This window comes from Gorilla gorilla, chromosome 2, assembly GCF_029281585.2.
Source record: "Gorilla gorilla gorilla isolate KB3781 chromosome 2, NHGRI_mGorGor1-v2.1_pri, whole genome shotgun sequence".
In the NCBI taxonomy this organism is placed as follows: domain Eukaryota; kingdom Metazoa; phylum Chordata; class Mammalia; order Primates; family Hominidae; genus Gorilla; species Gorilla gorilla.
The window spans coordinates 112,342,633-112,355,055 of NC_086017.1; the positions used below are offsets into that span (position 1 = coordinate 112,342,633).

The following is a 12,423-nucleotide window of genomic DNA, read 5'->3' on the forward strand; positions in this document are numbered from 1 at the left end:
AGGATTGATGGTTCAAATGGTAGCTCTGCTTTAAGTTCTTTAAGAAACCTCCAAGCTGCTTTCCACAGTGGCTGAACTAATTTACATGCCCACAAACAGTATATAAGTGTTCTCTTTTTTCCATAGTCTTGCCAGCATCTGTTTTTTCACTTTTTAATCATAGTCATTCTGATTGGTGTGAGATGGTATCTCACTGCGGTTTTGATTTGTATTTCCCTGATGATTAGTCACGATGAGCACTTTTTTATAGGAATTCTGAGCACCTGTATGTCTTCTTTTGAAAAATATCTGTTCATGTCCTTTGCCTATTTTTTAATACGGTTATTGGTTTTTCATTTGTTGATTTAAGTTCCTTATAGAATCTGGACATTAGACCTTTGTCAGAGGCAATAGTTTGTGAATATTTTCTCCCATTCCTTAGGGATTTTGTTTTGTTTTTTTGCTGTGCAGAAGCTCTTTAATTAAATTAAGTTTCATTTGTCAATTTTGTTTTGGTTGCAATTGCTTTTGGGGAATTAGCCAAAAATTCTTTGCCAAGGCTGATAACAAGAAGGGTATTTCCTAGGTATTTTTCCTAAGATTTTTATAGTTTGAGGTTTTACATTTAAATCTTTAATCCATCTTGAGTTAATTTTTGTATATGGTAAAAGGTAAGGGTCCAGTTTCATTCTGTTGCATATGGCTAGCCGGCTGTCCCAGCAGCATTTATTGAATAGGGAATCCTTTCCCCATTATTTGTTTTTGTAAGCCTTTCAAAGATCAGATGGTTGTAGGTGTGCAGCATTATTTCTGAGTTTTCTATTCTTTTCCATTGCTCTGTGTGTCTGTTTTTATACCTGTACCATGCTGTTTTGGTTACTGTGGGCTTATAATATAATTTGAAGTCAGGTACTGTGATGCCTCCAGCTTTATTCTTTTTGTTTAGGATTGCTTTAGCTATTTGGGCTCTTTTTTGTTCCATATGAATTTTAGAATAGTTTCTTCTAATTCTCTGAAAAATGACATTGATAGTATGATAGGAATAGCACTGAATCTGTAGACTGCTTTGGGCAGTATGGTCATTTTTGTGACGCTGATGCTTCCAATCCATGCGCATGGATTGTTTTTCCATTTATTTGTGTCATCTCTGATTTTTTTCTGCAGTGTCTTGTGGTTCTTCTTGTAGACTCTTTCACCTTCTTAGTCAACTGTACTCCTAGGTATTTCATTTTTTTTATGGCTATTGCAAACGGGATTGTGTTCTTGATTTGACTCTCAGCCTGGACATTATTTGGTGTCTAGAAATGCTACTGATTTTTTCTACATTGATTTTGTATCCTGAAAGGTTGCTAAAGTCCTTTATCAGTTCTAGGAACTCTCCGGCAGAGTCTTCAGAGTTTTATAGGTATAGAAACATTTCATCAGTGGAGGGATAATTTATGTGAGATTATGTAAAGAGACTAAATCCATCACTCACTGGCATTCCTGAGAAAGAATGGGAGAGAATACGCAAACTGGAAAATACATTTGAGGATATGGTCAACAAAAATTTCCCTAATCACAATAGAAAGGTTGACATGCAGGCCAGGCGCGGTGGCTCATGCCTGCAATCCCAGCACTTTGGGAGGCCGAGGCAGCTGGATTGCCTGAGCTCAGAAGTTCGAGACCAGCCTGGGCGACACAGTGAAACCTTGTCTCTACTAAAACACAAAAAATTAGCTGGGCATGGCAGCATGTGCCTGTAGTCTCAGCTACTTGGGAGGCTCATGCAGGAGAATTGCTTGAACCTGGGAGGCGGAGGTTGCAGTGAGCCAAGATCGCGCCACTGTACTCCAGCCTGGCGACAGAGAGAGACTCCATCGCCAAGCCACATCATCATCAAATTCACCAAAGTCAACGCAAAAGAAAAAATCTTAAAGGCAGCTAGAGAGAAGGGTCAGGTCATGTACAGAAGGAACTCCCATCAGGCTAGCAGCAGACTTCTTGGCAGAAACCTTGCAAACCAGAAGAGACTGGGGGCCTCTTTTAGGCAACCTTAAAGAAAAGATATTCCAACTAAGAATTTCATATCCTACCAGCCCAACATTCATAAGTGAAAGAGAAATAAAATCCTTCTCAGACAAGCAAATACTGAGGGAATTTGCTTCAACTACACCAGCCCTACAAGAAAGAGGTCCTTAAGGGAGTACTAAACATGGAATCAGAAGAATGACACCTACTACCACAAAAATACACTTAAGCACATAGCCCACAGACACTACAAAGCAACTATACAGTCAAGTCTATACAACAACCAACAACATAATGACAGGATCAAAATCTCACATATCAATACTAATCCTGAGTATAAATGGCTAAACGTCCCTCTTAAAAGACATGGAGTGTCAAGGTGGATAAAAAGACAAGACCCAACCATCTGCTATCTTCAAGATACCCATCTCACATCTAACAACATTCACAGGCTCAAAGTAAAGGGAAAGAGACAGATCTACCATGCAAACAGAAAATAAAAAAGAGCAGGAGCCACTATTCTTATATCAGATAAAATAGACTTTAAACAAATAACAATTAAGAAGGACAAAGATGGGTATTACATAATGATAAATGGTAAAATCCAACAAAAAGACTTAACTAATTATATATGCACCCACTATTGGTACACCCAGATTCATAAAACAAGTTTTGCTTGACCTACAAAAAGACTTAGTTAGGCAACCACATCATAATAGTGAAAGACTTCAACACCCCACTGACAGCATTAGACAGATCACTGAGGCAGAAAGCTCACAAAGAGACTCTCACTTAAACTCGGAAGTGATTAACTGGACCTAATAGACATCTACAGAACACTCCACCTAACAGCCACAGAAAATGTTTTTAACGTCATTAGTCATCACAAAAATGCAAATTAAAACCAAGCCCAGGCCGGGCACAGTGGTTCACGCCGGTAATCTCAGCATTTTGGGAGGCCGAGGCAGGCGGATCACCTGAGGTCAGGAGTTCAAGACCAGCCTGACCAGCATGGATAAACCCCATCTCTACTAAAAATACAAAACTAGCCAGATGTGGTGGTGCATGCCTGTAATCCCAGCTACTCGGGAGGCTGTGGTGGGAGAAATCGCTTGAATCCGGGAGGCAGAGGTTGTGGTAAGCTGAGGTCGTGCCATTGCACTCCAGCCTGGGCAACAAGGGGGAAACTCCATCTCAAAAAAAAAAAAAAAAAAAAAAAAAAAAAACGAGCCTAAAAGTCAGTCAATAGAGAATTAAATAAACCATAATATATTCACATAATGGAATATTACATAGCAATAAAAAGAAACAAACCAGTGATAGATGCAAAACATGGATAAATGTTAGCAATATTATACTGAATAAAAAGAAGCCAAACACAAAAGAGTACATATTATGTGATTCCATTTTTATGAAATTTAAGAACAGGCAAAACTATGGAAACAGAAATCAGAAGAATGGTTGCCAGAATCATGGTGGAGGTACAAGCAACAGAAGAGAAAAAGACACAATGGTTGAGTCATATACTTGAGTCACATAAAAAAGAAAAATGAATTAATTAAAAATATATTAAATTCTTTTGATTTTTTTAAAAGATGAAATGAAAACAAGGAAAATTTCTAGAGCATGACAATATGTTACTCTAGTCAGAGCTCATCTAACTTTACACTTAAGATTGCCTGTTTAATGTAACTATATGTCAATAAAAATCACAAACAAATCAATAAATGAGTTAAAATTCTCCTAAAGACTATGGAAAGGGGCATTTATTCCTTTCTCTTCCATTGAAAACCACTAAAAACAACAACAAAAAAGCTGAGTAGTGGAAATGCGGCAAGATACTTGCACAGCCTCAAACACTACACAAAGTATGAGCAAATATTTAGCAAATACGGTGAACTTTAAGCCAACCACAGAGCACAGTAAGGCTGACATGTGCCACTTCCAATCTCAAACAGGATGTCAATTTCCCAAAATTTAAGTATCACTTAACTTTTGCGAATATCAAAAAACAGTATAAACCCATATATATGGAAATATGCTTTTTTCTAGAAATAAATGAAAAAAACTCATTAATAGTGGTTGCCTTTAGAGAAAAAGGACAGAACGAGATTTTATTTGCTTCATTTTATACTTTTTTTTTTTTTGAGACAGGGTCTCATTGTTTCCCAGGCTGGAGTACAGTGGCACAATCATAGCTTTCTTTAATCTTGAACTCCTGGGCTCAAAGGATCCTCCCACCTCAGCCTCCTGAGTAGCTGGAACTACAGGTGCACAAGACCATGCCTAGCTTATTTTTTAATTTTTAGTAGAAACAGGATCTCGCTATATTTCCTAGGCTGGTCTCCAAATCCTGGGCTCAAGAGATCCTCCCACCTCAGCCTCCTGAGTAGCTGGAACTACAGGTGCACAAGACCACGCCTAGATTACTTTTTAATTTTTAGTAGAAACAAGATCTCGCTATATTTCCTAGGCTGGTCTCCAACTCCTGGGCTCAAGAGATCCTCCCACCTCAGCCTCTCAAAGTGCTAGGATAACAGGTGTGAGCCACCACACACAGCCCACCTTGTACCTTTCTACACAGCCCAAATTTTCTAACCTTATGCAAATATATTATTTTCTTTTTAAGTAAACAGAAGTCACCTGGTCTCCTTTATTGTTTCCCTTTTTATGCACTCTTTGTATCCAATACAAACCAACAAATGTATTATTTAATAACAAAATTTCTAAATGTTCTTTTATACTAATTTTAAGCAAAGAATACTGAGGACAAATTTCTCCTCCAAGAACAAATTTTAGAAATGGTTAATAGGAGGTCGGGCACGGTGCCTCATGCCTGTAATCCCAGCACTTTGGGAGGCCAAGGCAGGTGGATCACCTGAGGTTGGGAGTTCGAGACCAGCCTGACCAACATGGAGAAACCGCACCTCTACTAAAAAATACAAAATTAGCCGGGCGTGGTGGCACATGCCAGTAATCCCAGCTACTGGGGAGGCTGAGGCAGGAGAATCGCTTGAACCCGGAAGGCAGAGGTTGCGGTGAGCCGAGATCGCGACATTGCACTCCAGCCTGGGCAACAAGAGCAAAACGCCATCTCAAAAAAAAAAAAAATGGTTAATAGGGCCAAGTGCGGGGGCTCACGCCTGTAACCCCAGCGCTTCAGGAGGCTGAGGTGGGAGGTTCACCTAAGCAACACAGCAAAACTTTGTCTCTGCAAAAAAATTTTAGAAACTAGCTAAGCATGGTGGCGCATGCCTCTAATCCGAGATACTCAGGAGGCTGAGGTGGGAGGACAGCTTGAGCCCAGGAAGCTGAGGCTGCAATGAGCCGTGAGTGTGCCACTGCACTCCAGCCTGGGTGACAGAGCAAGACCCTGTCTCAAAAAAAAAATACGTAAATAAATAAGGGTTAATTTTTCTTGTAACCAAAAATATACATTTTAAGATTACTTAAAACATGTTATCCTAAAATAAATGCTACAGTTATGGACTGAATTGTATTCCCCCAAAATTCATATGTTGAAGCCCCAACTCCCAGGGCCTTAAAAGGGGTTGAGTGAGGTCATGTGGGTGGAGCCCCAATGCAATAGAACTAATGTCCTTATAAGAGGAAGAGACACTAGGAGTACGTGTGCCCAGAGAAAAAGCCATGTGAAAACACAGAGAGAAGACAGCCATCTGCAATCCAAGTAAAGAGGCCTCAGAAGTCAACCCTGCCAGCACCTTCATCTTGGACTTCCACATTCCAAGGCCAGGCATAATGGCTCATACCTCTAATCCCAGCACTCTGGGAGACCAAAGTAGGAAGACTTCTTAAGGCCAGAAGTTCAAGACAAGCCTAGGCAACATAGCAAGATCCCACCTCTACAGAAAAAAAATTTTAAGTAGCCAGGCACCTGCTTGTATTCCCAGCTACTCAGGAGGCTGGGCAGCAAGATCACTTGAGCCCAGGAGTTCAAGGATTCAATGAGCTATGAGTGTGCCACTGCACTCCAGTGTGAGCAACACAGACCCTGACTCTAAAGAACCTAAATGCCCTTCCATGGTAGTTTAGATAAAGAAAATGTGGTACATATACACCACAGAATACTATGCAGCCATAAAAAAGAATGAGATCATGTCCTTTGCATGGATGAAGCTGGAGACCATTATCCTCAGCAAACTAACACAGGAACAGAAAACCAAATACTGCATGTTCTCACTTATGAGTGAGAGCTAAATGATCAGAACACGCGGACACATAGAGGGAACAACACACACTGGGGCCTTTCAGAGGTTGGAGGATGGGAGGAGGGAGAGGAACAGGAAAAATAACTAATGGGTACTAGGCTTAATATCTGGGCGATGAAATAATCTGTACAATAAACCCCCATGACACAAGTTACCTATGGAACAAACCTGCACTTGTACCACTAAACTTAAAATAAAAGTTAAAAAACAAAACACAAAAAACTGCTATCTTAATCCTTATTCATCAAAGCCTGATTATAATGCTTAATAATGAGACAAAGTCCAGATTTATAATCAAAATATCTTTTGAAATATAGTTATATTACTCCTTAAAACATACATTCTCAAACTTAAAATGGGTCAAGTGCATAAAAACAAACAATTCTATAAACCTTATCGTTTTAGTAAACTTAAAACAGAATTTATTTTACAATAAGATTTAAATTCCATGAAGAAATCAATTATGCATAATTATATATACATAGTTTTAAACTGAAGAGCCTAACCTCAAAGTATCATTTCAACATGCCAAAAATGAACTAAAATCTGCAATTAAATAACACAAGAAAACCAAAAAAGGGACATATCAGAAAATAAACATTCAGTTTTATTACAATATTTTAAACATACCAAATAAAACTGTATACTTAAAATAAATTAATTTTATTTACCACCTGCAAAGGGAGAGTCCAGCGTTCTGAGCTTCTGAATTTGGACAGTGGTGATTGAACATGGACATCCTCTGATTTTGCATTTAACATCTTTCTTATCTGAAAATAGGATGAGAAAATAATTAGTTTAATTGAACTATATACAAGAGCTAATTCAGCTAACAGAACCACTATATTACCCTGCATCAATAATTTGCTAACTGTTTTAAGGAGTTTTAAATTCAGTGCTTAATTTATATGCAATTAAATATAATTTTATTTACAAAAAACCTCTCCTTGACTCTGAAAGTCAAATGAAAGTTGAATGAAGAATCAGAAGAGCTTCCTAACTATTCTCTTGTCTGCTGTCTCTTCCCCTTTTAACCTTTCAAATGTCAGCCCCAGAGTTCTCTAATACATAAAACCTAATTACGGCTGCAATACTTAAAATTCAACAATGGTAGCCATTACCTACAGATAAAACTCTTAACAATTGTAAAACTCTTTACCATTTGGGCTCTTTCACATCACATCACATCAAAACTACAATCCAACCACAATGAATGAAATCAACCTTCTTCAAACACATCATATTATTTTATATCTCTAAACCTTTGCATATACTCTTCCCACAATCTAGAATGCTCTTCCTTCTCTTCCTAGTGAAGTACTCCAGATTCTTGTCAAAATTACTATTTTATCTACACAACCATCATGCCATACCACGCATTCCTGGAACAGAATCAATGGAACAGACCAATGGAACAGAACAGAGAACTCTGAAATAAGACCACACACCTACAACTATCTGATCTTCGACAAACCTGACAAAAACAAGCAATGGGGAAATAATTCTCTATTTAATAAATGGTGCTCGGAGAACTGGCTAGCCATATGCAAAAATTGAAACTGGACCCCTTCCTTATACCATATACAAAAATTAATTCAAGGTGGATTAAAGACTTAAATGTAAAACACAAAACTATAAAAACCCTACAAGAAAATCAAGGCAATACCATTCAGGACATAGGCACAAGCAAATATCTCATAACAAAAATGCCAAAAGCAATTGCGATAAAAGCAAAAATTGATAAATGGGATCTAATTAAACTAAGGAACTTCTGTACAGCAAAAGAGTGAACAGACAACCTACAGATTGGGAGAAAAATCTGGCAGTCTATCCGTCTGACAAACTCTAATATCCAGAGTCTACAAGGAACATAAATTTATAAGAAAAAAACATCCCCATTAAAAAGTGGGCAAACTATATGAACAAACAGTTCTTAAAGGAAGACACACATGTGGCCGACATCACTGATCATTAGAGAAATGCAAATCAAAACGACAACGAGACGCCGTCTCACACCACTCAGAATGGCTATTATTAAAAAGTCAAAAAACAACAGATGCTGGCAATGTTGCAGAGAAAAAGGAACACTTTTACACCACTGCTGGGATTGTAAATTAGTTCAACCATTGTGGAAGACAGTGTGGTGATTCCTCAAAGACCTAGAGGCAAACATACCATTTGACCTAGCAACACCATTACTGGGTGTATACCCAAAGGAATATAAATCATTCTATTACAAAGATATATGCATGCATATGTTTGCTGCAACACTATTCACAATAGCAAAGACATGGAATCAACCCAAATCCCCATCAATGATAGACTGAATAAAGAAAATATAAAACATATATACATAGGATACTATGCAGCCCTAAAAAGGAACACAATCGTGTCTTTTGCAGGGACATGGATGGAGTTGGAAGCCATTATCTTCAGCAAACTAACGCAGAAACAGAAAACCAAACAATGCATGTTCTCACTTTTAAGTGGGAGCTGAATGATGAGAACAGATGGACACAATGGGGGAACAACACACACTGGGGCCTGTCAGACCGGTAGAGGGAGCACCAGGAAGAATAGCTAATGGATGCTGGCCTTAATATCTAGGTGATGGGTTGTTCTTGCGGCAAACCACCATGGCACACATTTACCTATGCAACGATCCTACATATCCTGCACGTGTACCCCGAACTTAAATAAAAGTCGAAGAAAAAAATGTTCACCACTGTTTCCCTGGTACTTATGCCTAACACAGTGTCCAATACATGTTGAATACCCATAAATATCTACTGACCAATGCTTTAATAAATTAGATTTCAGAAAATAATGTTCACGATATATAGGTAAGTAGGAAAAAAGATTACAAGACAGTATTTTGTGGTTTTCTATTTTTTAATGTGTTTCTTATAAAGAGACAAATAAACTAGAAGGATACACACCAAAGTATTAATTCTGGTTGTGTCCGGGTGGCCTTAATTCACTCAGTGAAATAAGTTCTTAATTGAACTTTAGAATATCTCTACAACAATCTAGTGTCATTTTAGAAATATTTCTTAAACATGTATTTATTTATTCGAGACAGGGTCTCGCTCTGTCACCTAGGCTGGCGTGTAGTGACTCAAACATAACTTACTTCTGCTTCTACCTCTTGGGCCCAGGCAATCTTCCTGCATCAGCCTCCTGTGTAGCTGGGACCACAGGCATGCACCATCATATCTGACTAATTTTTTTATTTTTTGCAGACACAGGGTCTTACTTTGTTGCCCAGGCTAGTCCCAAATTCCTGGGCTCTGGGGCTCAAGCAATCCTCCCACCTTGGCCTCCCTAAGTGCTGGGTTTAGAGGCATGAGCTCCCACACCCAGCCAAACACTTCAAACACTTTTTTTCTTTTTTTTTTTTTGAGACAGAGTCTCGTTCTGTTTCCCAGGCTGAAAGTGCAGTGGCACAACCTCAGCTAACTGCAACCTCCGCCCCCGAGTTCAAACAATCCTCCCACCTCAGCCTCCGAAGTAGATGGGATTACAAAAATGCACCACCATACCCAGCTAATTTTTGTATTTTCAGTAGAGATGGGCTTTCACCATCTTGGCCAGGCTGGTCTTGAAGTCCTGACCTCAAGTGATCCACCCGCCTTGGCCTCCCAAAGTGCTGGGATTATAGGCATGAGCCAACCCACCAGGCCAGGCCAAACACTTTAAATTCAACATGTATTAGTATCTTCTCCCTATATCCATCAAAGCTCTTATCCTTTTGGTAACTTATTTCCACTAGCAGACTGGAGGGAAAAGGCAGTAATATAAACTACTAACAATAATGAAATATGCTAATTTTCTAAGAAAGTCTACCTTTTTTAAACACACTAACACAACTTTATATATAAATTATGGGATTAAGAAATAAGTAAATATATTGTAGATAATGAGAGACAGAAAAAAATAAGGAAAGAGGAAAAGCTAGAATAAGCCTTGTGGTGTTGGACTGGAATCAGAAGTATCAGTATTAATTTTTTATAGATATATAGAGATACAGAAATAAATATAGATACATGTGTTTGTGTGGGAAAATAAATAGACATATGTATGTTGTATGTGTGAACATATATTTTTCTAGTCTTGTCTGTTGAGAAAGCCTAAAAACAATGACATCCCAGTTGCAAGTATACCTAGCACACAGACCTGGGTTTCTAAATATCATCCTTCAATTGAAAGAACCAGGGCTCCCTGGGAAAGTGGTTGATTCCGAGCCTGGGGCAGGGAAAACACAACATAAGCATCTTGCAGTGCCAAAAAATATACCGTGTCAGAAAGTAAGTGCTCAAAAAAAAAAAAGATAGGAGCACGTCACAAGGGTACAGCCAACATGAAAGATCTCCCAAGGCTGGAATACTTTGACCAACAAATCTGTAATGACAGTAGTGGATTATAACTCATAGAATAAACTAAATATTCTATGAGTCCATATTGATACAAATAAATAAGTGAAGCCAAGCACAGTGGCTCACACCTAGAATCCTCACACTTTGAGAAGCTGAAGCAGGAGGATCTCTAAATAAATAAATAAGTAAGTAAGTAAGTGGGGGAAGAGGATCAGCTCTGCCTTACATAAGAATTTTTATTTTTTAGAGACAGTGTCTCACTCTGTTATCCAGGCTGGAATGCAGTGGTGCGATCACAGCTGATCACAGCCTCAACTTCCCTGGCTCAAACGATCTTCCTATGTCAGCCTCCCAAGTAGCTGGGATTCCAGGCATATGCCAACATGCCCAGCTAATTTTTTTTGTAGATATGGGGTCTCACTATGTTGCCCAGGCTGGCCTCAAATTCCTGACCTCAAGTGATCCTCCCACCTTGGCCTCCCAAAGTGCCAGGATTACAGTTGTGAGCCACCACACTGGCCCCTTATAGAAGAATTTACATTCATAAATCTATAATGAATGAGCAAAAGAGAAAACCACCAAAATACCACATATATAAATTTGGAGGCAAGATACACTGATAGATGCTAAAATAGTAAACAAAAGTTTGAGAAGAAATAGTATATTTGCATAGATTCAAAGCATCTCCCCTAAGATATTTATTAATTATAAAGAGGAAAAAAGTAACTTTACAATGGAGGAAACAGGCAGACCCCATCTTAACCAAACAATCAAGGCTGATATTACCAGTATTAAGATATATCACTATCATGTACCGCCTATTATAATGCACTAAGAAGGTCATCATCACTTCTGTGGTATTCCTCCCAAAAAGTCATAACCTTAATCTAATCTTGAGAAACCTGAAACAAACCCAAAGTGAGAGATATTCTACAAAATACTGCCCAGTTTTCTTCAAAAGTGTCATGGTCATGAAAAAAAAATACTGAAGAATTGTCATAGACTTAAGAAAACTAGGGAGACCTAACAACTAAATGCAATGTGGGATCCTGGATTGGATCTGGCAACAGAAAAAGGACATCAGTGAAACTGAAGAAATCCAAATGATGTCTATAGTTTAAAGCAGGTGTGCCCAACCCCCAGGCCAAGGACAACACAGCAGGAGGCGAGCAGCACGGGAGCATTAGGGCCTGCACTCCCCCTCCTGTCAGATCAGCAGTGGCATTAGATTCTCATAGGAGCACAAACACTATTGTGAACTGTGCATGCAAGGGATCTAGGTTGCACGCTCCTCATGAGAACCCAATGCCTGAAAATTTGAGGTAGAACAGTTTCATCCCGAAACCATCCTCCCGACCCCTGTCCATGGGAAAACTGTCTTCCACGATACTGGTCCCTGGTGCCAAACAGGTTGGGGACCACTGGTTTAAGGTACTGTATCAATATAAATTCCTTGTTTTTTGTAATCATACTATAGTTATATAATAACATTGGGAGAACCTGAGTGAATTTTACAGGAACTCTGTAAAATTTCTGTAACTTTTCTGTAAGTCTCAACTTCCTTGTAAACAAAAAGTTTAAGAAACAGTGTAGTACATCTAAAAATCAGAGAAATGGATTAACTCAGTATTAATTTCTAATGGCAGGATTTCAGATTAATTGCATGAATAATGCAATAGTCTAAAGCAGGATATTTCACTTCACTGGATATAATAAAAACAAAAATAGTGGTAGTTAATACAGAGGTATTTCAAAGTAGATATGATAGTATTCATCCTGGCAATGTAAGGTTTTTTTAGGGGGCAGTGGGGGACAGAGTCTCGCTCTGT

General features: G+C 38.6%; 1 protein-coding gene across 7 annotated transcripts in view; it reads right to left on the minus strand.

The window, feature by feature from the left end:
* SENP7 (SUMO specific peptidase 7) overlaps nt 1-12,423 on the minus strand; it is a 203,714-nt gene that overhangs the window by 177,433 nt on the left and 13,858 nt on the right. For all 7 annotated transcript variants that reach the window (XM_055381850.2, XM_019024695.4, XM_055381853.2 and 4 more), the window contains one exon: nt 6,893-6,988. In XM_055381850.2, the coding sequence (XP_055237825.2) occupies nt 6,893-6,988 (96 nt within the window). The remainder of the gene's footprint in view (nt 1-6,892; nt 6,989-12,423) is intronic.